This window comes from Lepidothrix coronata, unplaced genomic scaffold, assembly GCF_001604755.1.
Source record: "Lepidothrix coronata isolate B3197 unplaced genomic scaffold, Lepidothrix_coronata-1.0 Scaffold126, whole genome shotgun sequence".
Classification (NCBI taxonomy): Eukaryota; Metazoa; Chordata; class Aves; order Passeriformes; family Pipridae; genus Lepidothrix; species Lepidothrix coronata.
Genome location: NW_016690306.1, coordinates 2514020 through 2537637, shown reverse-complemented (window position 1 = coordinate 2537637; position 23618 = coordinate 2514020). Strand labels below are relative to the sequence as shown.

General features: G+C 42.7%; 2 protein-coding genes across 7 annotated transcripts in view; both read left to right on the top strand.

Annotated features, from left to right (window-relative positions):
- ZHX1 (zinc fingers and homeoboxes 1) overlaps window positions 1-6517 on the top strand; it is a 28247-nt gene extending 21730 nt beyond the window's left edge. For 2 of the 6 annotated variants that reach the window (XM_017826422.1, XM_017826420.1), the window contains exon 4: window positions 5651-6517. In XM_017826422.1, coding sequence (XP_017681911.1) covers window positions 5651-5707 — 57 coding nt within the window. In that variant the 3' untranslated portion in view covers window positions 5708-6517. Of the gene's footprint in view, window positions 1-2794 lie in introns of all 6 variants that reach the window. The other 4 variants (XM_017826425.1, XM_017826419.1, XM_017826423.1 and 1 more) reach the window with 3 other exon arrangements.
- Window positions 6518-13942: 7425 nt separating this feature from the next.
- On the top strand, window positions 13943-22484 carry CUNH8orf76 (chromosome unknown C8orf76 homolog). The gene is made up of 6 exons (XM_017826426.1): window positions 13943-14084; window positions 14177-14275; window positions 16603-16746; window positions 17535-18052; window positions 20949-21081; window positions 22202-22484. The coding sequence occupies exons 1-6, from the start codon at window positions 13977-13979 to the stop codon at window positions 22352-22354; spliced, it is 1155 nt and encodes a 384-aa protein (XP_017681915.1). The 5' UTR covers window positions 13943-13976; the 3' UTR covers window positions 22355-22484.
- The last annotated feature ends 1134 nt before the right edge of the window (window positions 22485-23618 follow it).

The window sequence follows — 23618 nt, the reverse complement described above, 5'->3', positions numbered from 1 at the left end:
TACCTGAACTATACTCCAGTAGTAGTTTAATCTGATACAAAACATCTACATCTTGAATAAGTGTATTTAAAATAGAAAAAAAAAACATTTGGTCTCAAGACAGTTGCATCATAGTACGTTTGAATTATCAACTTAAAAGCAGTGGGCCAAATTCACACAAGTTAGTTTAGGCAGATGTTTGGCATCCTAGAGAACGGGTACTCTGAGGAAGAGTAGTTTGTGTTCTTGCTACTGCGAGCCTGCAGTTTTAGGGATAAGTTACTTTATATTTAGATGTCAAAAGATGATGATGAATTGGTGCTGCTGCCACCGGCATTGTCTGCTTTTTACATTGGCACTAATGGAAAGGATACTAGCAGTCTCCTTTTGCACATCTGTCAGCATCTTCTCTGTAGGCTTCTGCATTCGGTGACTGAGAACAGATTAGTGTAGAGAAAATGTGTCCTAATGTTTCCCCATCTCCAAGAACCTATTCTAGAATTATTCTTTCTCCCATACTGTGAAAAGACCAAGAAAGCCCTTTTAGTCATGATTTTCTGAAGCAGAGGAGTCCGTGTTACATCTGGTTTTCATACTTGATTGTGAGTGAAGCCCAAGTCAAAGCAAGAAAGGGAATGATGTCTGACAAAAAATATTGTTAACCTCCCAGGCTCACCTTCCTCTCTGAACACTTGAACCTGCCCTTCTTACAGATTGAACAAGCTCTCTGAGCTGCAGGAGTATGTTCTGTATGAAGGTCATTTGCTGGGGTGAGCTCTTCTGACTGCTTCAGATTACTGGAGAGAAAAAGGCAATAGCTTATGGTGTGTGTCATGAGTGTGATGATGAAAACTATTCCCTGGCTTCCAAGACTCAAGTTGGTGAGGCACAAAGCAGTCAATGGTGCTAAAGAGGACTAGCCAAGAATCCCCTCCACTGGGGTGGGGGAGGAGCAAACCCATGTTGTCATCATATTTCGTGGAGTGTTTATGACTCTGGATGGGAGGTGGTGCAAGAGAGATCAGGATCTGGCCTTTTCAGCATTGACTGCTGCATGTGGTTGGGAGGGATTCTTGTTTGGTGGGTAATGGTATGGATGAGGCTGTTGTAGATGCCAGCAGATATAAGACTCACACTGGCTTCAAGTTCTGCTGGGAATACAGAGTCAAGAATCTGTGCTTGCTGAGTAGGAAAGGAAAAAGCTGGAATTAAAATAGATGCTATTTTTAAGTTTCCAAAAACATTAAAACAAATCCTTGGGAATATGCCTCTAGCAAGCAAAATCTGCAGTTGCCTTAATCCTTAAGGTTGACCCAGAATTAATTTTCTTTAAAATAAACTCCACCAAACCCCCAAACAACAACCAAGCAATGCATCCAAATAAATATCTCCATTTTTGTTAGCAGGGACTGCATTTAGGTTAGCTGGGAATCTTACCTTCTTTAAAAATGGGACAAAATAGAGATCCAAGTAATTACATGATTAAACTGGGATATTTTCTATTTTGGCACTGTTCTGTGAAATAATTGTCAGCTACAATGGTAGGCCTTAGCACATCTGGTCCCAAAAACACAGGAAGAGGAAATACATTGTTTATCAGACTAAATATAGTTGGATTGGAGGTCTTCTTTCAGTAAAGTGGTCAGAGGCGGTGGCTGATGTACACTGGGCCAAATTTTCAGTTGTTGTAAATATTAGAGTTCTGTGTATTCCACTGGTTATAGTAGTATTTACAGCCCGGTGACAAAACTCTCTCTTTGCAGAATATAAAATTTAAATTAAACCATGTGCTGTGGATCAGCTAATGAGAGATGCAGAGTCCCCATGTTTCCTTTGTGCTGCCTGCACATTTTAAGCCTTTCAGTTGTGCTAAGGATGAGGAGAATCTGGGTGGGTTCAGCCTGAAGACGGAAGTCCTATGCATTCATTATTGCTGACAGTCTGACTGTTATTTGTTTGACCAAGCAGAGTCCGTTAATTACCAGTTTATTTCGTGTTTACAGCATGTGTGTATTTGCACTGCATGCTGGGAGAGAGGGAAACTCCTTCTGGAGGCCTCCCAGGTCAGGCCTGACAGGAGAAGCATTGGAAAGAGCTGTCAGCATGCTGGTCAGTTGTATCTTGATTTGTGGTGGGAACTCAAGGCTACTGGTAGCAGTGGTTTAGCCGAGATTCATCTCAGCCAACCTCAGGCTGCTGTGCTCCTCACCTGGAGGCCCAGGGCACACTATACAGTCACCTGAGATAAACAGAAATTGCCTGGTAGGTTGAAAGGATATGGCACCTTCTCATTCTATTAGTTACACGCAGGAAACTTCCTGAACTTAGCACATCAGCAAGTGACTTAATTTATTATGAATCTGAGCACTGCTGTGCTCATAAGCAGTACACCCCTGCAAGCCCAGCTTCCTCTTGTAGCTTATGCACACCTATAAGGTGTTTTGGAAGCCACTTGGACTGAACTATATTGACAGTGGGAAGGGAGGGGGCAAGAAAATACATCTGTCCAGAGACGACTGCCCATGTGGCTTTTTGTTGATTTTCTTGGCTGGTAAAGGACTGTGTCTAGATGAACTGTGGTATGTTTTCTGTATTTCTGTGGAGCTTCACCTCTTAGGTGTGAGCTCATTATGAGCCAGGCTTCAGTGATTGTCATTGACAATGAGATGAAGAAACTCTGATCTTGCTTAGATCTTACCTCTGGGTGGCTGGTTTCTCAGTATTTGTTGGGATCACTCTTTCAGAATTCAGTTGTGAGCATCAGTTCCTGTAGAGCTAAGCTAGTGCTTTCCTCTTCATGTGCTGTTTCTGCCAGGAGTACCTGCTCTGATGATGCTACTTGTGCTGTCTCTGGAATTCAGCTAAAGAGAGAATACAGATAATCCTGAGCCAGAATGGAGAGGGAAAAGAGCTAAAAGAAAGAAAGCAGTGTCACAACTGGGTGAGACATCCCAGTATTGTCCTCCTTCCTGGCATGTTTTGTGCTTGCTTCTGAGTGCAGTGAAAGAGCACGGTTCCATTGTAAACAGTGCTGTCTTCCCAGTGTCAGCCTCTCAGTGACCCCAGAATTAGTGTTGTAAAAATAAAGTCAGACCTATTCCTCCCTGAAGGTTTGAATGATCTAACAGTGCTGGCTTGTAAGAAGTGTTCTGACAGAAAGAGTAAATTATTTCAATCACTAATTTTTAGCACACAGAATTATCTGCTTTGCTTGAAAGTAAAGGAGAGGAAAAGGTATCTAGTACCTAATGATTAGAATGTAGTGTATTATCTCTAATACACTATAGTAAATGAGGCCATTCCCTTTTTTAACCTTTTCCAGTATGATTTTGAAAGTGGTTTTTTCATTACATTATATGTAATATGGTGTCTGAGTATAACTTTGATTATTGGGAAGGAAACTCATGCAATGTCCACACATTACGTGAAATAATTTCCTGATGCATGATTTGCTGACTTTGGACAAAAGCTGATTTTTTTTTTTGTTCACCAATGAAGTCTGGAGGCAGGAAAATGCACTCCCTTCTCCTCCACAGAGCCGAGAAAGCATTTCTGGATCCCATACAAAGTGATTCATGGCCTTACGCAGTCCCCGTAGGCCAGAAAGCCCAAAGATGCAGACACTCTCCTCCTCTGTTTTCCTCTGAAATGAGAGCACAGCAGTAACTCTGACAACTAGTCAGTCTCTGGCTGCTGAGTAACGAGGCTGTAGTTTAAGGTGGGGAGCATTTTCCCTTTTGCACTTAATGGAGTACTGTGTATTCAGGCTGGATATCAGTATTTGCTTCTGTAAATATGATAGTACCAATTTGCGTCCTCCACCTGAGTCCCATATCTGTCTATATTCATATCTCCCAAGGAGAGAAGATAATCTTTAAGCTTCTGTAGTGTTAAATATCCCTGCCCTAACCTGAAGGCACAAAAATAGAGTGCAATGAACTACAGCTACTTTCTTTAATTTATTTTTTTCTTTGAAAATATTTTTGCTTGCATTCAGTAGTAATGGAAAGATAGTATCAATGACCAGAGAGCAGTAAAACTGTTGGGAGTTGTTTATAATGCCTGGAATGACTGTGTAAGTTAGAGATGGAAAGAGCTAGTAGAGGGCTCAGTTCCCTACACTGAACAGTGCTGGGTTACACCTGTATTCTCCATTAAGCTTGTGATATCCTAGGATAAGTAGATTTACCCAGCAGCATGACACAAACTTACAGGAGAAGTTACTTGAGGTTTGGTGATGTATTCCATAGGAAAATATTTTGAAATGGAACTTGCCACAGAAAGTGAAAAATCCCCTCAATAGCTACTTACACACAATAGCTCAAATTTCTGCATTGTTTCCCCACTTCTAAAAAGGGGGATTTTGAAGCACAGGTGGGTTATAGCCAGTATTTGTAAGTTTAATGGTTGGAGCTCTTGGGGGAGTTTTCTCTTTCTGTGATGAAGAACATCTGCACTTTTTCAGTGGACAGTCATTGCAAAACTGACTCATACAACATTGTAAAACATAGAATGATAACTGAGGATCCCATAGCACTTTTCTTGAATTAAGGTGGGATTCTGATTGCATGTTGATGTTTGCATTGGGGCAAGTACAGCCAAGGAATGCAAACCTGCTCATCCTGGTGCCTGGCATCGGTCGATGCCAAGCCTGCTCCTTGGCTCCCCTGACTTACACGTGGCTTGCAGGCAGCCACTGACGCTGCAGACACCTGTCATGAGGTGAGATGGATCTTCTTCCTGGATTGCAGCACTGAGCTTTGTGTTGTGGTTAGCAATGGTACTTACCTCTGCTTCCAACCTGATGCTTGTTGGGAAGTGAGGCCTTTTTCTTTTTCCTTTTTCTTTTTTTCTTTTTATTCTAGAGCAGGTAGGCACTACAGTGATGGGTAATGTAACTGATCCTTGGTTATAATACTGTGGCATAAAAATGCTTTGGGTTTTCTCAAGTATTTTAGAGATGAGGTTACCATGTGAACATTGGACTGTGCATAACTTAGAATGTGTTAGGACACATAATATTTGTGTCCCAGTTGATGAAAGTATTTCCTTATGCTTATTCAATATTAGATACCTATCAGGAAACTCTCCCTAAAGAGTCTGCTAGAACAACAGAAGATTCAAGTCTTCATCTATGCTACAAAACAATGAACCACAACAGCTCTGCTATGATTTTGGAATGGTGCCCCCACCCTCCAAGTTTCAGCTTACAAAAGTATTTCCAACCCTGCATAGTTGGCTATCTGCATGTGTGCTTACAGTCTGTACAGAAATGCACTAAAATGAGTTGCCCTACCTGGGAAGGCTTTATATTGTATAGAAAATGTGGCACTAGGTACTGCTCTTCATGTGCACAGGAGAGTTAACAGGTGTCAGTCTCGTTTACAGAAATGATGGCGCTTTGCAATTTTCTATAATATATTGCAATATATTTAAATGTCCTGTTTGACATGTGAAATGAAATTAAGTTAATGCATTGTTATGTATTTGAAGTATGAGGAAGATGATTCACTAACGACCAGCAAGGTTTTTAGAAAGGTGTCCAGTATGTAGCTGTCTGTGTGATCTGTCTGGTGTATGTGATGTTAAAGGAAGCAACAATACTGTCACTGTTTAGAATGAAGAGTTTCTTTTGAGTGATGCAATAGCTTACAATGTCTTTCCTTTGTAGCTGCCCAATGTGGTGAAGGGGAAGCAATTCTTGAAAAATTTCAAGATAACTGGTTAACTGTGAATGGGCCTAATCTTTCGTGAAACCAAGAAAATTTTTGGACACACACAGGACTTGAATACTCAAAAGGATTGGAACTTAGTGTTGTGCCAAAGTTAAACTACTGCAATTGGCAGTTCTGCACTGTAAATAGAAGACTGATTAAAAGACAGCTTGTAAAAAAAAATAATTCAAATTTTAATACAGTACGTTTTTATTCTGATACATGATGGAAACATTCTGTTTTAGACCTTTTTTGAAGAGGCTTCAGTGACCACTAGATTTTGTCCTCTTATATTTTGTTTGGCCTAATACTATATGTTCTAGTAAGATGGGCTTTATTGCCTGTGTTCTTTGATATGTGATTAAGCTTATAGCTTTGAGTGACCAAACATTTTACAGAGTAAAAGTTCTTAGAAACAGTATAATGTAACTGATATTTCTGTGTCTTATTTATCAGGCTCTGCACAAACTTGGAAGGTTGTGCTGGACTTGTACAACTCATATATAGGAACGCAGCATACTTCTGGATATCAAAAACCTAAGCCTTTGTGGCCGAATGGATCTTGTCTTTGGATTTATTTTTGTTATTTTTTTGAGGCAAAGAAACGAATGGATGCTGCTGTAAAATATTTGTAATATTGCCATTATTGCTTTCTGTAGCAATTATTGCTTTTGCTTCAACAGATAAAGAAAATAAATCAGAGATAGAAAAATCCTAAAAGACACTAGTAGAAGAAAGGATCATGTGAGAACTTCTGAAAATAAACTTTGTACCAAAAATTTGAAAACAGAAATAATGGAATAAATATCTCCTTACTGAGTGTGTGTTGTTTTAAGAGGTGGTGTGAAAACCAGGAATCATGATTGTCTGTGTGAACATGTCACAGACCAAATCTTCTTGAATATCTTTTTTCTTGTTATACAAAAACTGAATTTCACCAGTTCCTCAGATGCATTGAATTTAGAGAACTGGCTTGGCTGAACAGCCAGTGTGAGGTCAGCTTCATGTGTGAGTCAGTACAGCTGCTCATTGCTGAAGTGTTCTGCCATGTCAGCAGCCCAGGGACGTTAAAGGGATTTTTCTCATTAAGGCAGATTGTCTTTATCATGGCATTTGGGGTGGGAAGAGTTGGGGTGAGTAGGAACCTCCTCCTCACTGAAGTCCCTGTCGGTTGGACATGATGCTTTGTGGCTACTCTGACATGTGCCTTGTCCTCAGAGAAGGAGGGTCTGAGGTAAGAGCTGCTGTTGAGCTCTGCATTTCTGCCATTGCCATCGCTCACAGCTCCCTGCCAGAGGCAGTGCTGTGTGTTCTGCACTGGGTGACTCATCACACCCATCTCCTTCAAGTGCTGTGCTGCAGCTGGAGGGGCTCAAGACCTAGTTTTTCCAGCAGGACCTGGCATTGTGCCTACAGACCTATCCCCCCCAAAGATGTTTAAAGCCATAGAGTGGTTCCTGTGCTGTAGCTCATGTTAGTATGAAACATTACATCCCGAGCTGAAACAGTGACCTACACACACTGCTTTGAGGACAAGTAGTCAGTACAGCTTTGTGCTTGGCCACATAGTTTTACTCAGTTTGGTAAAAACAAAAGAAAGCTTATTCAATAATCCATCAACTAATGAGGGAGTTATGAGAAGCTCCAGGTTATGTATGCAGTCACCCTTTTGTAAAAGTTACCTTTCATTTATAGTGTTACCAGCCATTCCAGAATACTGCAGTTCAGTAGATACTTTCACAAGAGACCAGCTGGCCCTGTGGGTTGTTTCCCCTCTCTCAGCCTCCTCTTCCCAGCCTCTTTCATCTTGCATTTGTTTTCATAACAATACTGTCAACGACTATTTTTACGAATTTAAAATACCGAGCTGCTTTGTTCACTGCTTTGTTTTCCTTTGAATGCCAAAAAGTCCCCTCTATAAATTGTTCCCTGTGGGCTTGGCGTTGCTTTGAAATATTGCTGGTGGTGGTCTTCATTCTCACATGGTGGTTTCTAACATTTTGGTGGTTAAATGACTTGTCACACTTAAAATACTGTAAAATGAAACATTTCAATATATGTTTCTACTGCTATAATGCTGAACTATAATCATTATGACTAATTCCTCTCCCATGTGCGTTTCTTCACAGGCTCAGTGCTGAGCTGATCTTCATTATCTTAAAATATTTGGTAGAAGAAAGAAAAGACGGAATAAGGGAATGAAAGTGTATGTCACACCTAGTTGATTTGTGCCTTTGGGTGAAAATAAGGGTCAGTGTTGGCAGTAATTCTGCTCTTAGTGATTTTCAGTTTTCCTAAATGAAAGCCAAAGAGTGGAAAAAACATAATTTCAGTGAAGCCTGTCTTAAGGGGCTAACATGGAAGAGGGCCCACAAATAGCCTCTAACAGTGATGTGTTTTGAACCGAAGGAGATGGTACGAATAGTATTGCAATTGTAACTGCTCTCAATTCTGAAGTTTGTTTCCAGCAGCTGACCAGAGGCTCCAGATGAAATCCAGCTGCATGGATTTCTGTGCGGGCATCACACCCGGCACCCCCAAAGTGCAGAAATGGAGGCCCACGGAAGCCCTGTGATGGAAGTGGCTCTTTACTTTTCTTAGTGACACCACAGAGTTAAAAACTGCATCATCGATGTATGTTTTATGGTTTTCTTTGTTCTAAATTCATTTCAAGTGCAATAACTGGGGGAAGGGAGCAGTTGTGGGCAAAGTCCATTCTGGATTTCGGCATTTTGTTTGCATGTGTTCGTTGAGCTGTGCTTTCCCTCTGCTGCACCTCACACTTTCTGCAGGCACTAATACTTGTATAAGGCAAATGTGAAGCTGTAGAAGCTGAATTTAATAGCAGTTTCTTTCCACTAGTCCTCTCCAGAGTGCAAAAGCTGCATGGGAAATGAGGCAGTGGAGAATGAACAGTATGGTGGTTTCCCTTGTGGAGGCAGCCTCCATATGGAAAAGGAGAGTGGAACAGAAAAAGCCCATGAATTGTGAGGGTCACTGAAGGCCAGTCCTGAAGCTCTGGGTCTATTTCTTCAGTATAGCATATTTTTTTCTAGTTCTTTTGAATAGTTTCTCTTTGTTGCTGCAACACAGCAATATTGTAGGAAGTCAGCTCAGTTTATTTGATGTTGTTACAATAGAAGTCTTAAATGGTGTCCTAGGATTTAACCACCAGTGGTACTTAGTTCTGCCCAGTCTTGAAAACCACAGGAGTAAAGTTTTAACCTAGAGAGGTAATGAATCCTCTGTGGTCTCTATGGCCTGGTTTCATCACAAGTAGCAATTAAGCAACCAGCATAATGGTGGCCAGGGCAAGTTAATGAGTTTTCAGAAAAACTGATAAAACTGAAAAAAGGGCACAGAAGAAGGCATACAAACTTCACCATGCCCAACAGAGAGTCATAGAATCACAGAATCATAGAATATGCTGACTTGGAAGGGACCCTGATATGGTTTGAAGCTGGATCCCTGCCAAGTCTCCAAACCTTACCACAAGAAGTTCCCCCCCCGCAAACCTCAGGGAGAAGAGGGAGAAAGACAACCAAGAAAACCCGAAATGAGAGAGAGACAGCTAAAGTGATATATATATAAATATATATAAATATATTTACACTTATGTTACAGGTATATACAACTGAAATATATATACAATTTCACAAGGGAACGGGAAGGGGGAAGGGAAAAGGAACAAAACCAAAATAATATATATATATCCCAATTAGCAGCCCAATATCTATCCACTAAAAGAGTTAGCAAAGAAATATCTCACTACTCTCCTTGGGACAACCGAGAGTCACACTAGAACGATCGCCAGCAACCTCTGTCTCCCAAGGTTGGCAAGGCCTAACCAGGCCTCACTCCCCAACACGGCAGACTCAACAGCAGGGAACCTGCACCTCCAAGCCGCTGGAAGGAAAGAGAACGAAGGCCTTTCCTCCTTTCTTCTTATAGTCTGGCTTATGTAAAAATCGTAGGGAATACCGGGTAAATCTGGACCCTTCCTTGGTTACAAACTGGTCACCAAGGAAGGCCTAGCCCAAACCACCACAGACCCACACAGATCATTGAGTCCAAATCCTAGCCTTGCACAGGACATCCCCAAGAGTCACACCATGTGTCTGAGAGCATTGTCCAAATGCTTTTTGAACTCTGTCGGGCTTGCTGCTGTGACCACTTCCGTGGGGAGCCTGTTCCAGTGCCTAACCACCCTCTGGGTGAATCACCTTCTCTAATATCCAACCTAAACCTCTCCTGACATAACTTCAAGCCATTCCTATGGGTGTTACCAGTGGTCTTTTGGGTTTTTCTCCAGTTAGAGCAGTAGATTGGAGATACCACCCTTTGCCATGACTTTGGCATCCACCTTGTATCCATAGACCGTCAAGGTACAAGCTTAGTGCTTGTACAACATGGCTGAGTGAAGCAGTTCAGACAAGACACATGGTCATGTCAGTACTGGAAATGTGTAGGCTTGCACAGGAAGATCCCTGCTCTAGGATTCATTCTAGCATTTGATCACCAGCTTCTTTCTGTCTTTCCAGAAAACTTTTTTCCACTTTTCATCAGCTTTCTGGTCAAACTCCGGGCATGCTCATTCTGTTCACCATTTATCTCACTAGACAGAAAATAGTTGCAAAGCCTGTTAATAGCTGAACACATCTGTGTGCTGAGCATCCTTTTGGCAATAACAACTTTATTGGGTTTTGTTAGGCCCGGGGGGGAAGGATTATGGCCTAGTTAATATAGCTTGCCAAGGATTTGAAAGGTTGTACTGCCTTAAGGTAGAGAAGGCAAATGAACCATCTTTTGGGAGATTCATCTTCTCTTGTCTGTCCTAAGGATCTCTAAAAAGCTTTTGGCTTCTGTTAACAACAGTTTGTACTCTTTGGTTTCCATGATGCACAGCCCCTCACCTCCCCACTCAATTTTTGTTGTGTCTTACTAGAACTTACTACCATCATAGTAAGATATGCTAGAGTTCATGGGAGCTTTAACTGCAGTTTTGTTTGTAGTTTTTAGTAGTGATAACCTCTGTGATAACCCCCAGCCATGAAATGTTGTTATTTGTATTACTCTCCCAGTTAGTCATGGACATCATGCAAAGAAGATGTGTGACATCATGCAAAGAAGATGAAGCTGTAAAGAACTTGCCATCTAAATAAAAGGCATGACACAGTGAGACAAGGACACAGTGAGACAATGTCACTAAATAAAGAGCTACTCCTCTTTTCATGAGTGTGTTTAGGGAAAAGCCTGTGTTCTGACTATTGAAAACTAATCTTCCCTCAAGGTAGAAATATTTCACAATGTCTGAAAGAATCCACTTAAGGATTCAGGAGCCACCCCATCCTTTGAGGAATGCTGCCTGTTGGTCTTACTGCCCTCCTCACTACAGGCAGCGCTCTTGCTTTGAGAAAGGAACTAGTCTCTCTTTTGCTTTCTTCCAAAGGCAGCTCCTTTCTAGCATATTTTAATAAAGCTATAAACCATACGAGAGCTGCATTATTCCCTAGCCAGTGTGTGTGGGTAGTGCCTACCAAGACAGGGCCCTAGTTGCTGAATGAGGTTTCTTTTTTCTACCATGTGTGCTTCATGGTCTCTGAAACATGTGTGATGTGTGTTCTCCTGGCACAAGAGTGGCTGGGCTGTGGTGAGGACCCATGGAGGCTATCACAATACAAATAATAACATCAGTAATTAAAGAAGCACTGGAGGACAATTCTTCTGAATTAATGTTTTCTCACAGTAGACTGGGAAGCAGGGTGAAGAGGGGCTTTATGCAAACCCCGTCTTCCATGCTCCATTATCTTTCCCTGGCCAGAAGACTTGGGCAATAGGACAGCGTGACAAATTCCTGCCTATCACTGGAGTTGTCTCCACCGCCTGGGCTGTCTCTGGGCTCACCCTGACTGCATGATGAAGCACGGTCGCTTGCCCCTGCTCACCGAGGCTGAAGCTGGGTCACAGCCCCTCGCTGCTGCCATCACGAGGCACGCTCGTGTGAACAGCCACAATAGATAGCTTTGCTGATGCAGGAACTTGCTGGAGACCACAACTTACTGGAGCCCATTTGTTTTACTGGTCCAGCGTTCGTGTGCTGAGCTGGTGGTTTAGCCTAGGGTTGGAGTAAGACCTTGGCTGTCTTTTTAGGAAGAGATTCATCTACAGCTTCTTTTTATTCCTGAAGCTGCCTACACAGAGCAGCTGCAGCAGCACAGACTGTTGTAGGGCTCGTGTATCTGAGCCCCCTCAAAGCTGCCTCTTCCAGGGATGATGTTTTCTCCTGCATGAAGCCAAGGCTAACAGCACCATGGCAAATCATGCCATGCAAACTCAGGCAAACAGCTTTACTTAAGTACAGTGAGAATTTGTATTTGGCAGCTACACTGATGACTTGGGTCTTAGGGGAGAAATTGAGCAAATCTCTGGTGCTGACAAGGCAGAGGAATGTCCTAAAGTTGCATTTTTTTATTTCTGTAACTAATACATGAGGAGCTTTTTAAATGTCTTGAGGGGAGGCGGGGGCAGGGGAGAGCCAGGCAAGGGAGAAAAGAAGAAGAGAGGCAATATTATGCCTGTGACTTATGACAGTCAGCTGCTAGGCCCCCTGTGTGGCACTCAGGAATCATGGCTCTCCTATCACTGACTTACCAGACAAAGGCATTCTCTGCATTGCAACACAGAGCCTTTGCAGACCATGTTTTATCCTCAGAAGAAATGATGGCTGAAACCCCCAGCCCTGGAGGACTCTGCAATCCAAGCTGGCAGCCAACCAGCTGCTGTGGGATTTGCCCCTGGGAGTGCCTTGCTCTTTGTGTTTTACTTTGAGCTGGGGCCACATTTCACTTTGATTACTCATGTTTCTTTTTTAGTTTTTCTTTTTGATTTATTCTTGTTTGTCTTTCTGGATTTTTGTGCCTTGTTCATTATATTGGTGTGTTGCAGCGTGACCTGCAGTCCTGGGGTAGTGGGAAAGGAATGTGTGTATCCAGCGTATGTGAGACCTACAGGCGCTGTAACTGTTCAGACACTTGTGCAAACCTCCACAGTCTGACTCCTATGTGCTCTGCCAGTCCTTGCCTGTGGGCAGCAGGAAGCCAGCTGGTTTTGGTGTGCACATACAAGCAGCTCTGTCCTCAACTACCTTGATACTTGTAGCAGAAAGACTGAAGCATGTCAAGTAAACTCCTGATTCTTTCCAGACTTGCTGAACAGTTTCCTGTGTCCCTGAGAGCTTGTTTGCTAAACAGTAAGTTTAAAAGCAAAAGAAACTTCAACATGCATTTATTTTTCTGAGCAAATCTACCTGCCAAAGTTGAGTTTCTACCCTGGTATTTACGTCAGGTCATGCTATATTCAGTCATAGGCTATGCTGGTATGCAAGGGTATTTCAAGCACATAGAAAGAAAGAAAAAAACCCCTAACAACCCCAGAACACGTTTTACATGTCTACTAGAAGGAAACCTTTACAATTATCCATACAAGCAGTGCTTTGGCCTCAAAAGCTGTTCTAGTATAGAGAAGTTCATTAGTCCACTTTGCAGGTTAAGGAAGAACTTTTCAGCTGACCACCTCCAAACCTGTGTGGTGATTAGATGAGATAAAATGGACCTTCCTGGATGGATGGACAGGCAAGGTGGAGAGAGGAAACAGCATTGTACTAAAAACAGCACTGTGTGCATGGTAGCACCAAGACGCAGGGCAGACAGCTGGGACAGGTACAGCCTCACCTGGGCACCCTCAATGAGCAGCCCTGTGCCTGAGTCTTGACATCCTGAAGGTCTAGGATCAGTCTTCACTTGGTCATGTCCCCATCTCCCATAGCACAGGGTAGGGGCCTCTGGGAAAGCCTGTTGTGGAAAGCCTAAGATTTCACAAAATCACCAAACTGTTAGGGTTGGAAGGAGCCTCTGGAGATCTAGTCCAACTCTGAAGGACAGTCACCTAGAGCAGGTTACACACAAGTTTCTCCTTCTGCTTTGGGGCAGAACTGAAACCAAATGGAGAAGTTATCAAAACACACTCCCCCTCACCCCTGCACTGGCACGGGGGCTGAGATACTCACGGAGCAACTCTACAGTCACGCAGTTAATTTATTGAAGCACACGGGGCTCCGGTTCAGCTATTTATAACGTGATCTTACAGCTCTCCCCTCACAGTGCCCGCTGGCCGATCTCTATTTATTACACGATCTCTCAGCCCTCCCCTCACAGTGCCCGCTGGCCGATCTCCTCCCCCTGACCCGGCGCGGGGCCGGCGGAGGGCGCGCTGGGAGCGGCCGCGATGGAGCTGGGCCCGCAGTTCGAGGATTCCCTGTTCTCCCCGAGCCGGGAGCGGCTCTCGGGCGGCGGGGCCGTGGCTCCCAGCGGCGCCAGGCACTGCGAGCCCCAGGTGAGGGGCCGGGGCGGCGGGAGCAGCGCGGGCAGGCGGGGCGGGCGCGGCGCAGCCCGTGACGGGCCCGCGTGTGCTCTGTGTGCCCGCAGTGGTTTCTCAGCGAGGACGGCGGGGACGGGGATGGCGCCGACGGGGTCACGGGCAGCAAGTTCCGGGCGGACTGGGCGTACCGGCGGCGGGACTTTGAGGTATTCCCAGGGCGGGGGCCGGGGGGATATTGTGGGGACATATCCCGGGGCGGTCCTGCAGCCCCTGGCGCGCTGAGCCGGTGTGAGTGTGGGGGATGTATCGCGGCCCGCGGCTCCGGGGGCTGTGCCGTGGTTAGTCCGGCTCGGTGGCTCCTGGGTCATGGTGAAAGGACGGCAGCCCTCGGTCGGATTCCATCCATCCTGGAGCCAGCACGAGCAAACCATGCAGGAATTTACGCTGCCCCGGAACTGATCCCAGCCCGGCGCGCGCGTCTGAGCAGCTCAGCGTGAGCGGAGAGGGTGTTTGCGGCCGTGGGAGTTGTGGTCAGACAGAGCTTGGCGTGTGGGTTTCTCAGCTCCTGGGGATGGATACCATGTCCCACACAGGCTGTCGGATCGCTGTCAGGTAGTAGTAGTGTCGGCCCCATCATTGATCGTCCCGGCTCTCTGCTGCCTCCGCCCGCTCCGGATGGCTGCTTGTGCCTTTGCCGTGCGCTGATGGTGCCCGTTGCTGTTCCTGCCTGCTGTAGTCCTAGACCTCTCCTCACTGGGTACTTCGTGAGCCGCATTCCTCATCATCCATGCTTCCCCGCCGTTTGCAGTCCTATTTGCAGGATCCGGTCTCTCGTTACCTTGTTTCCTTGTTGAAATTAGCAGCTCCTGGCCGTGTTTCAGCTGTAATAGCTTCCTGTTTCAGCCTACGGTTTAAATTTCAGGCTCCCTGATTTCAAAGCCCTCAGCTGACTTCTGACTCTACTCCTTTTGCCTTGCCCATTGGATTTATGGATCTTTTAGAACCTCAATTGGCACTGACCACGCTGACCATAATGTTATTCCAGCAATACTGCAGTCTATTGTATACCTGAGAGATGTTTTCCACTCTCAGCTGAGATGCCCTGAAGGGATTGATAGAAGTGTGCTGAGGGGAGAGATGCCTCAGGCTGCAGTTGGACGTGGCTAGTGACCCTCAGGAAGAGCAGATTTCTTCTTGTGTGCTGTGTTTCCCTCTAAGGAAAGAATGACACCTCTTTAAATCTGCTAAATGGAACAGACTCTTTTTTGTTGCAGTGATCCATGTTAAAAATGCCTTCGGTCTTACTGCTAACCTAGATCACTGTGGCAGAACAAGAACCAGAACTAGACTGCACATAAAATTAAAGATTTGAAAGCACTGGCCTTAGAAAGGGGGCTGGAAATATATAAATGGGGGCAGTAATCTCTTCGCTTTTGTGAATACTTTTTTACTTCAAGCTAGGTAGGAAATGCCAAGGACAGCAGTGATCTAAGCTGTGCCCATCTTTAGGACTGTAGAATTTGTTTGGGATTCATAATGCCTGATCCTTGCCAGGTTATATCCCTTTGTCAGGTAACAAGGCAAACAGGGTTGTCCTCAGCCCTCTGATCTATTTTCACCAGTGGCTGCTGCACACACTGGGCAAAGAGCTCCCTCTTTTGCTTGAGAAAGAATGTGAGCTTAACACCAGGGAAGAAAAATGTATCAGCCATTTTGCTAGGAAGTATTTAGGGTATGTCTCCTGGAAGCTTTTTCTGTTGGAGCCATTAAAGTTTGCAGGAAATAATTAAATATTCATTTTGAGAGATAGGAGAATGAGCACTGCTCTTTAATCTTCTCATCTGAGCATTTACACAACGGGGGAGGAATCAAGATTCTAGAGTTAGCATCACTGAATACTTACTTTAATGTATTTAAATGTTAATTGGAGTCCCAGTGAGTGCCCTGAGCATTAAGCTACAGCAGTATTACTCATTCTTGTCTTTTTCCTTAGCCCAATTAATATTTATTTCATGCACGTTAGAACCACCCTACAGGAATGATGGAGATTCAACTTCCTTGCTGTATTCTCTGACTTACTGATTGTGTGAGGTGAGGTCCTTGCAGGTTCAAACCTTCCCATGGAGAATGTTGGATTTGAAACAAGATCCCCCAGATTTAGGATGAGTGCTCAGATCATTGTGTTGGTAGCTGGTAGAAAGATGCCTCGTGTCACGTATTACCCAGGTCAGTAAATGATCCCTTCTGGATCAAGGCTGGTGGGAGAGAGGTTGACAGATGCATGGTGAATCCTGCTGCAGCCTAAACATGAGTTAGAATTGAGGCTACTCCTCACCATCTAGACTTGGCTGTGTAGTACTGGGACCTCGTCTGCTGCTGGCACAGGTGGTAGCTGAGTCTGGAGAAATGAAAATGTAGACTTCAAGTCTTGAATTCCCTTTGTGACTGTAGTTGTAAACATACTGTCAGGCTTGCTTTTAAATGAAAATCTCTCACTGTTTTGTTTGGCTTTTCTTCTTGTCGACAATCCCAGAAAGCCCTGTGTGAATACTCAAACTGCCTACAGCTCTTACCTCCCGGCAACATTGCAATGAGACGAGATGTCCAAGAGGGCCAGGCTCGGTGTTTATCTCACTTAGGAAGGCACAAGGAGGCTCTGGGAATTGCAGAAAAAATGGTAAATAATGCAGTCTTTCTTTTAGGCTTTGAACTTTAAAACATTGCCAGTAGTTCTTTTATACAGACCATTTTCTGGAAAAATAATTTTCATTTGTATAATCCTTCAGGATGTTCAATGCTCAGAGTATTTGGTAAACAGAGGGTAACTGTCATTGCAGATATAATCACTCTTTAGAAATCAGAACACCCTGTACCACAATGAGCTCCCTGTGCAGGGAAGCTGGTAGTCCTGGAAGGGACTAAATATCATGCTCTGCCAGGCAGAATTAATGCAATGTAATAGGAATTATAAGAAAGGGGATAAATGAGTGCTTAAATCTTTCCACTATAAAAGTGACAGTTCAAAACTCCCTTTTATTTCCATATACTTGCTGCCAAACTGCCACCAAGAAGAGTATCTAGGCACAAATTGAGTTTTTCCCATAAAGGAAAAAATCTAGAGGCTCTGAAGTCTGGTGGAATTTTACTGATGCCGTTTATTTTATATAAAAGGTATTTATACTGCAAAGAAAGGCAGCTGTATAACACTGAAGGCAAATAAACAAATGACAGCATTTGGGACCTTCTTGCCTTCAGACTGGGACAAAGCAGTCTGAAGGAGGGAATGCTGTCAGATCCGTCATGCAAGATCTGTATCCCATTGTATCATTTAAAATTAAGAGCACCATTTGTACAATTTAAAAATTACCTTATGGTGTTTGTATGTCTTTAGGGAGACATTTTCTTAGACTCTGAAGGATGATTCTGTTCTACTCCTGTTTTTCATCTGTTATCTTTTGTTTCTAGAGAAACGGCGCTACCAACACAGATCACTTAACGACAGTTCTCAACCTGCAGTTTTCCATTTACCAGGGTGTGGAAAATGTAGAAAAAAAGATCTTGTGTCTGCAGCAACTGATCTGCTTACATCCTTTCAACCCCTGGTTCTGGAAATTTCTTGCTGAAGCTTATATGGGCCTTTTACAGAATTTGTCTCCATTAGTCGTTCCAGGAACAAATCTAAATCGTTCTGAAGAGGTTAGTGTAAGTGACAGTCGTTTCAAAACACCGACTGGAAGAGAGATTAATTTGCAGCCTCACCGATCAGATGGCCAGAAAGAAGGCCCTTGGTCCAGCCTTGCTGCAGAAACAAAGGGGGAGAATGCAGTGACTTGTAGCAGCAGCCAAGTGGTGAAAGAATTCCTCTGCACTTTGGGAGAACTGGAAAGGACGGACGAAGGGAAATGCGCAGACTCCAAGTCCTGGAAGCAGAACATGTCGAAGAAAGTTGGGATAAAGGCATGTGCCTCGTTTATTAGAGCAAGGTAACCATACGTATTCTTAGAATAATGTTAACTTCTCCCAGTCGAGAACAATGTAAAGCATATTTTTCCCAGCCTTATTATTTTCAGTTTACATTATCAGTTTAAATGTTTGTTTCAGAGTTGGCAACAGTAACTTAGAAGCACCCTGCTATTGCTGCAGATCTGAAAAGCAAAGCCTACTAGCATGGTAGCTGTGAAGAGTCTAAATCTGAGTGGAAAGAATAAACCGGTGTCATGCACAGTTGAGAAATAAAGCAGTTTTTAATGAGCTTCTAATGTGAATCTTTTCAAGTAATTATGTACAAAGGGATGTGTTCTTCAACAAATGCTCCTGTTAGATCATGGCTGATCCCTGGTCTGATATTAAAGATGCAGCAGCAGAAGTGCCCCAAAGGGAAGGCATAGCCAGTCCTTCTGCAAGTGCCACCTGTCTTATTTACTTGAAGCCTCATGCTTGAGTGAAAATGTATTTCATAATAATACCCCAATCTGCATAATGGATGAGGTTGAAAAATGAACTCTGTGACAACTGATTGACAGGGCTGCATTAAAATGCTCTTTCCTTTTCTTTCCCCTCATCCTGAAACTCTTGCACACAGCAAAAATCCCCAAAACATAATCTTTCAAAGAGATAATTAAGAACTGGTTTTGTTAAAATAATCTTGGATATTTTGTTCCCGCTCTTACCTCTCAGTAATGTATTAGTCACTGAATGTATTTGAAGGCATCTTAGGAACTTCCACAAATGTTTACAGAGAACACTTTATAACTGCCCTGTTAGGGCAAGATTTAGGAAATATAAAAAATACATGCTTTTAACTGTACTCAGACTAAGAGATGGAGACTTTAATTGCTACTTGGAAGAAGTTAACTGATTTAATACTGATATTGAATATTAAAGCTACATTCATATTAATAATTTGTTTTGCTTGTTTCAATGTGTATGGTTCAGGATTGAGCCAGTTATAAATGGTGGGATTTCCTTGCTTGGCTGCACAGTATCACAGAGTATTACTGTATTTGCAGATACACTTGTTCAGGGTAAGCTTCTTCCCTGCCCAGGGCTTACGCATTACATAGGCTGTCTAACATTTTCAGGTCTGCTGGATTTTAAGTGGGATGTAAATGTTGCATAAATATATGTGCAGGATAAATTGCACCTGGGAAAGGGATGTTAGTATTGCTTTTTGTAGAAAATAAGGTTCTGTTTTAAAGCATCGTGAATAGTCGACTCTCCTAGTTTTGAAAAAAAATTGGAGAAATTGTTTTATTTAATTTTTAATGATATGTCATTCTTTTTTACATTGTTTTGATGCAAATTTTGAAACATAAAATTTTATAAATTAAAAATACTTTCCATTTTCACTTTGAATTTCCCAGTCAAAACTTTATTGAATTTACAGATGGTTCGTTGGTTCAGATTTGTAAATTTTGATGCTTATAATGCTCAAATGAAAGTTTTCGTCTAAGATCTTGAGTCTTCTCCATAAAAAATGCACACCATTATTATAATACCAGCTTCATTTAAATTCAGTAAATGTGTTAAAAAATTTGTTGTTGTTCTTTATGCATAAAGCTTGAATTAAACACGGTTTCAGCAATAACACAGCTAAGTTCCAATGATCCCTTGGTTGAATATTGTAGAATCATAGAATACCAAGTTGGAAGGGACCTCAAGGATCATCTAGTCCAACATTTCTTGGCAAAAACGATCTAGGCAAGATGGCCCAGCACCCTGTCTGGCTGAATCTTAAAAGTGTCCAACACTGGAGAATCCACAACATTCCTGAGGAGATTATTCAATGACTGATTGTTCTCATTGTAAAAAAATTTCCTCTCATATCCAGTTGGAATCTCTCTGGAATTAACATATACCTATTACCTTTAATTTTTTCCGTGTGGCTCCTTGTAAAAAGGAAGTCTCCATTTTCTTTGTAGCCACGCTTTAAATACTGAAACACGGTGATAAGGTCTCCCCTCAGACTGCTTTTCTCAATTCTGAACAAACCCAGTTCTCCCAGCCATTCCTTGAATGGCAGGCTTCCCAGTCCTTTGATCACCTTTGTAGCCTTTCTCTGGACCATAATAAATTCTCTAAAACTAATATTTATCCCTACAATAATGCCCATTGTGAATTTCAGGGAGTTCACAGGAAATACAATATCTCTGAATGTTCCTAGAAGTGTAAAATAAGCACAGTACCTGTTAATCCACCTGGCAGGCAGATGTGAGACAAACTTACAGATACCTAAGTATTTCCTCTGATGACATGTTTTACACAGTCCTTGTGTGAGGAGGGCTCTGCAAACTGCCACTGCTCTCTTTGGTTGAGCAGTTGATGATGGGACTCCGTGACATGAAGCCGTGTCGTGAGCACAATGTCTACCCTTCACTGAATGGTGGTGGTGACTTCTGGGGCACTTCTTGAACATAAACTGTGGCGAAAGCTTTTAGAAAATATTCCAGGTTTGGCCTGTGTGGGGAGGATGTTTGATATTTGTCTAAAACCCTCAAATTTCTAGCTTTTCAGGTTACAAAGATAATCACTGCATAGGAAAAAAACGTGCTGCTGTCTTGTTAGGCTGCGGTAAGGACGTTATGATCACAGGTCTGAGCCTCATTTTGGAATGGTGTGACGAATATATGGGGAGAAAAATGTTTGTGCAGAGCAACCAGAGATACTTGGCATGTTGTTTTCCAAAAATACTTCTCAGCAGGTCTGTCATAGCACAGATACACCGTACCTGTGGTGGGTTAGTACAGGTGTATTTACTTCTTTGCAGTCGGCAAAAGTCAGGAATGGCTGTTTTAAAGTACTACGTTTTGGTTGGTTTTAGGTCTGCCAACTTACTCTTTTGCCAGCCGTGCCAATTTTTAACTGCTTTTCTTTTTCCAGGCTTCTATTTCAGCTTACCCAGTTGCAACAGTCATCCTTTGTGCTAGAGACTAACAGAAAAGGTCAAAAAGAAATCGATGACAAAGTGGCACAACTTGGTTTTGATGAAAACTCCTTGCTGTTGATGACCAAGGTAAGGGGATGTTTTGCTGTGTGCAAGCTCTCAGCTCTGTGTAGACTGGTTGTCCTGTAAGCATGACACTCACTCCCCTGTGCTATTGAACTGTGCCAGGACAGAAAGGAAATTAGCTGGGGCAGGCTGCTGGCAGTGTGTTACCTGGATCTGATAGGGATGCCTACAGAGCTCTGGCCTGCGTCATGGGTGTCTCTCTGATCTGCTGAGATTCTCCTTTCAGGAGTGTTCAGGGTTGTTAAGTTTCTCACTGGACCTGTATTTGCAGGTGTGTCATTGCTGTGCATTTCCTGGGATGCACATTTTATCTCAGGAATTTTAGGTGCCCCAAAGTGAATCACAAGTCTGAAATGGAAGTGGAGATTACTTTGATGGCCACTGCAATATTAAACACTTCCAGAAAATGTATATACATATTTTCAGAAAAAGCCAGAGATAATATTTTACATTTCTTTGTTCTGTTTGAGGTACTGGTTTCTAGTTTAAAGAAATATAAAGGAAGAGATTAATATTGCATTATTTTATTCATAGAGATTAAACATTTTTAGTGCTGTTTATGGAGCTTCTGACTTCTGTCTTAAGGAATAAAAGGGAGCCAGTGAGGTTCTAACTTTGCTCTCAGCATTACAGCTTTAGTTAGTGACAGCCGAGCCACTGCCGGGCTGGCAGTCAGTCTGTGGGCCTGCATCCATGAGAGGGCAGTAGCATGCAGGCTATCTCAGGATTGGAAAAGGCGAAGGAAAGAAACTTCCCTTTGCTCGGACACGCCCCAGGAGGAGTTCAGTGTTGATGCTGATGCGAGATGAGCACTGAATGCAGAGTTGGCACTGAGATTTCCGCTGCTGTTCAGAGTGAACGCCCCCACACACACCCCGTGCAAGTGTAGCCAGAAGCCTGGAGGGGTTGTGCAGCTGTGAGGCCTGGGCTCAGCTCTCCCTGTCCGCTGCAGAATTCCACAGGCAGGCAACTTGAGCATGACCTGGGAGCTTCTCCAGGATGGTGTGTGGTTCACGTGACAAGGGCTTTGCTCATAAAGATCTGTTATTAATGCCATGTTTGCTGGTTTTTTTCTGCAAGTTGTTTTATTGTTTCCAATCTTCTTTTTTTACTCTTTTTGCAGGTTATGGGGCAGGATCTTATACCAGAAAAACTAAAAGAGGAGTTTCAGGGTGAGGTAAAATGCATAGGCCCTTCAGCATTGTCATCATTGGTAAATGTGTCAGTCATGGAATTTGAAGTGAAATGGTTCGGTAATCTCCAAGATGATTTATGACACTTTGACAGTCAATTCTATTCAGGTATATATGTCCCACCTTTAGTAACTTAAAGGTTTGTTGTATTTATTCTTGTATCTCCAAATGATTATGGCATGATACATGCAATAAAGTTCATATTGCATTTTTTAAGAATTCTTTTTGTGTGTCTTTTAAGAATGGATATAAATCTCTGCATTTAAACTCTTAACCTTGCATCATTTTCTGTGTTAACTGATTGTTTGTATTTCAAATTATGAGGAATCCAGTATAAAATCAAGCTTTCAATTCAGCTTTCAGAGGTAGCTTTCCATCATAAACCTCACCAATTTGTGTTTGAAACACCTGTGATTTTTTTGAGGCCTGCAATGCCAGTGGGACGGAAGGCTTCCTTTATGATGTGCAATTTGAAATTTCTTGGTATCAAATTCAATGTTGTTGCATTTAGAACCAGGAAATTAGCCATTTTCTTAGGTAATTTAAGTAATAGTAATTTTCTGTTCAGAGATGGATAGCTAGAAATCTTAAATATATTTATCCTGAGAATTTGTCGATAATTCCATATATTTTAGGAAGAAAATCTAAGTAGTAATATTTCACTTAGAAGATTTTTTTTTCTTCAAAGCTAAGTGTTTTTTGCAGGTGTAGAACAAGCTATAGTCTTGTCTTCAGAGTGCTTCGATGACGGAAGAGAAAAACTGTCAAGGTTGTTTATATGTGTACTGAAGAGTGTTTAGTCAGATCATATCCTTTGTAAAAGCCTTGCAAGGAAGATCTTTGCTGTGAAAACTGGCAGTGTTGTTTCTGCCTCATACGGCTCCTTCTGTTGTGCAGTCAGTTGATAGTGACACCACTTTGCTTTGCTTTCTGAAGCACTGATACTGCGTGCTTTGGGTTTCTACAGAAAAGGGATAAGATTCTCCTGTAGTTTGTTCCACTGGAAATAGTTTACATTCCAGACATATATGGTGTGCTCTTCCCCCATCTTCTCTTAAACCGTGAGACTTAGATTCTTTGTACCTTTTTATAAAAGTGTTCTATAATGGATGTAACTTAAAACTAGGAATCTTCTAGACATATTTTGCTGTCACTTTCATTCATGTTTTCCTGTGTTTTCATTCTGAAGTAGTAAAGAGAGATGAAAATTTAAATAGCTCACAATTGAATGGTAATTCACTATGCGTGAATTGTTTCTGCGACTTCTAGGTGAATTTTCAATCTTGAAAATACTGGTTAGGGAACCTGTCACTAAGGGTTTGGGTTGGAAGAAACATTAAAGATCAT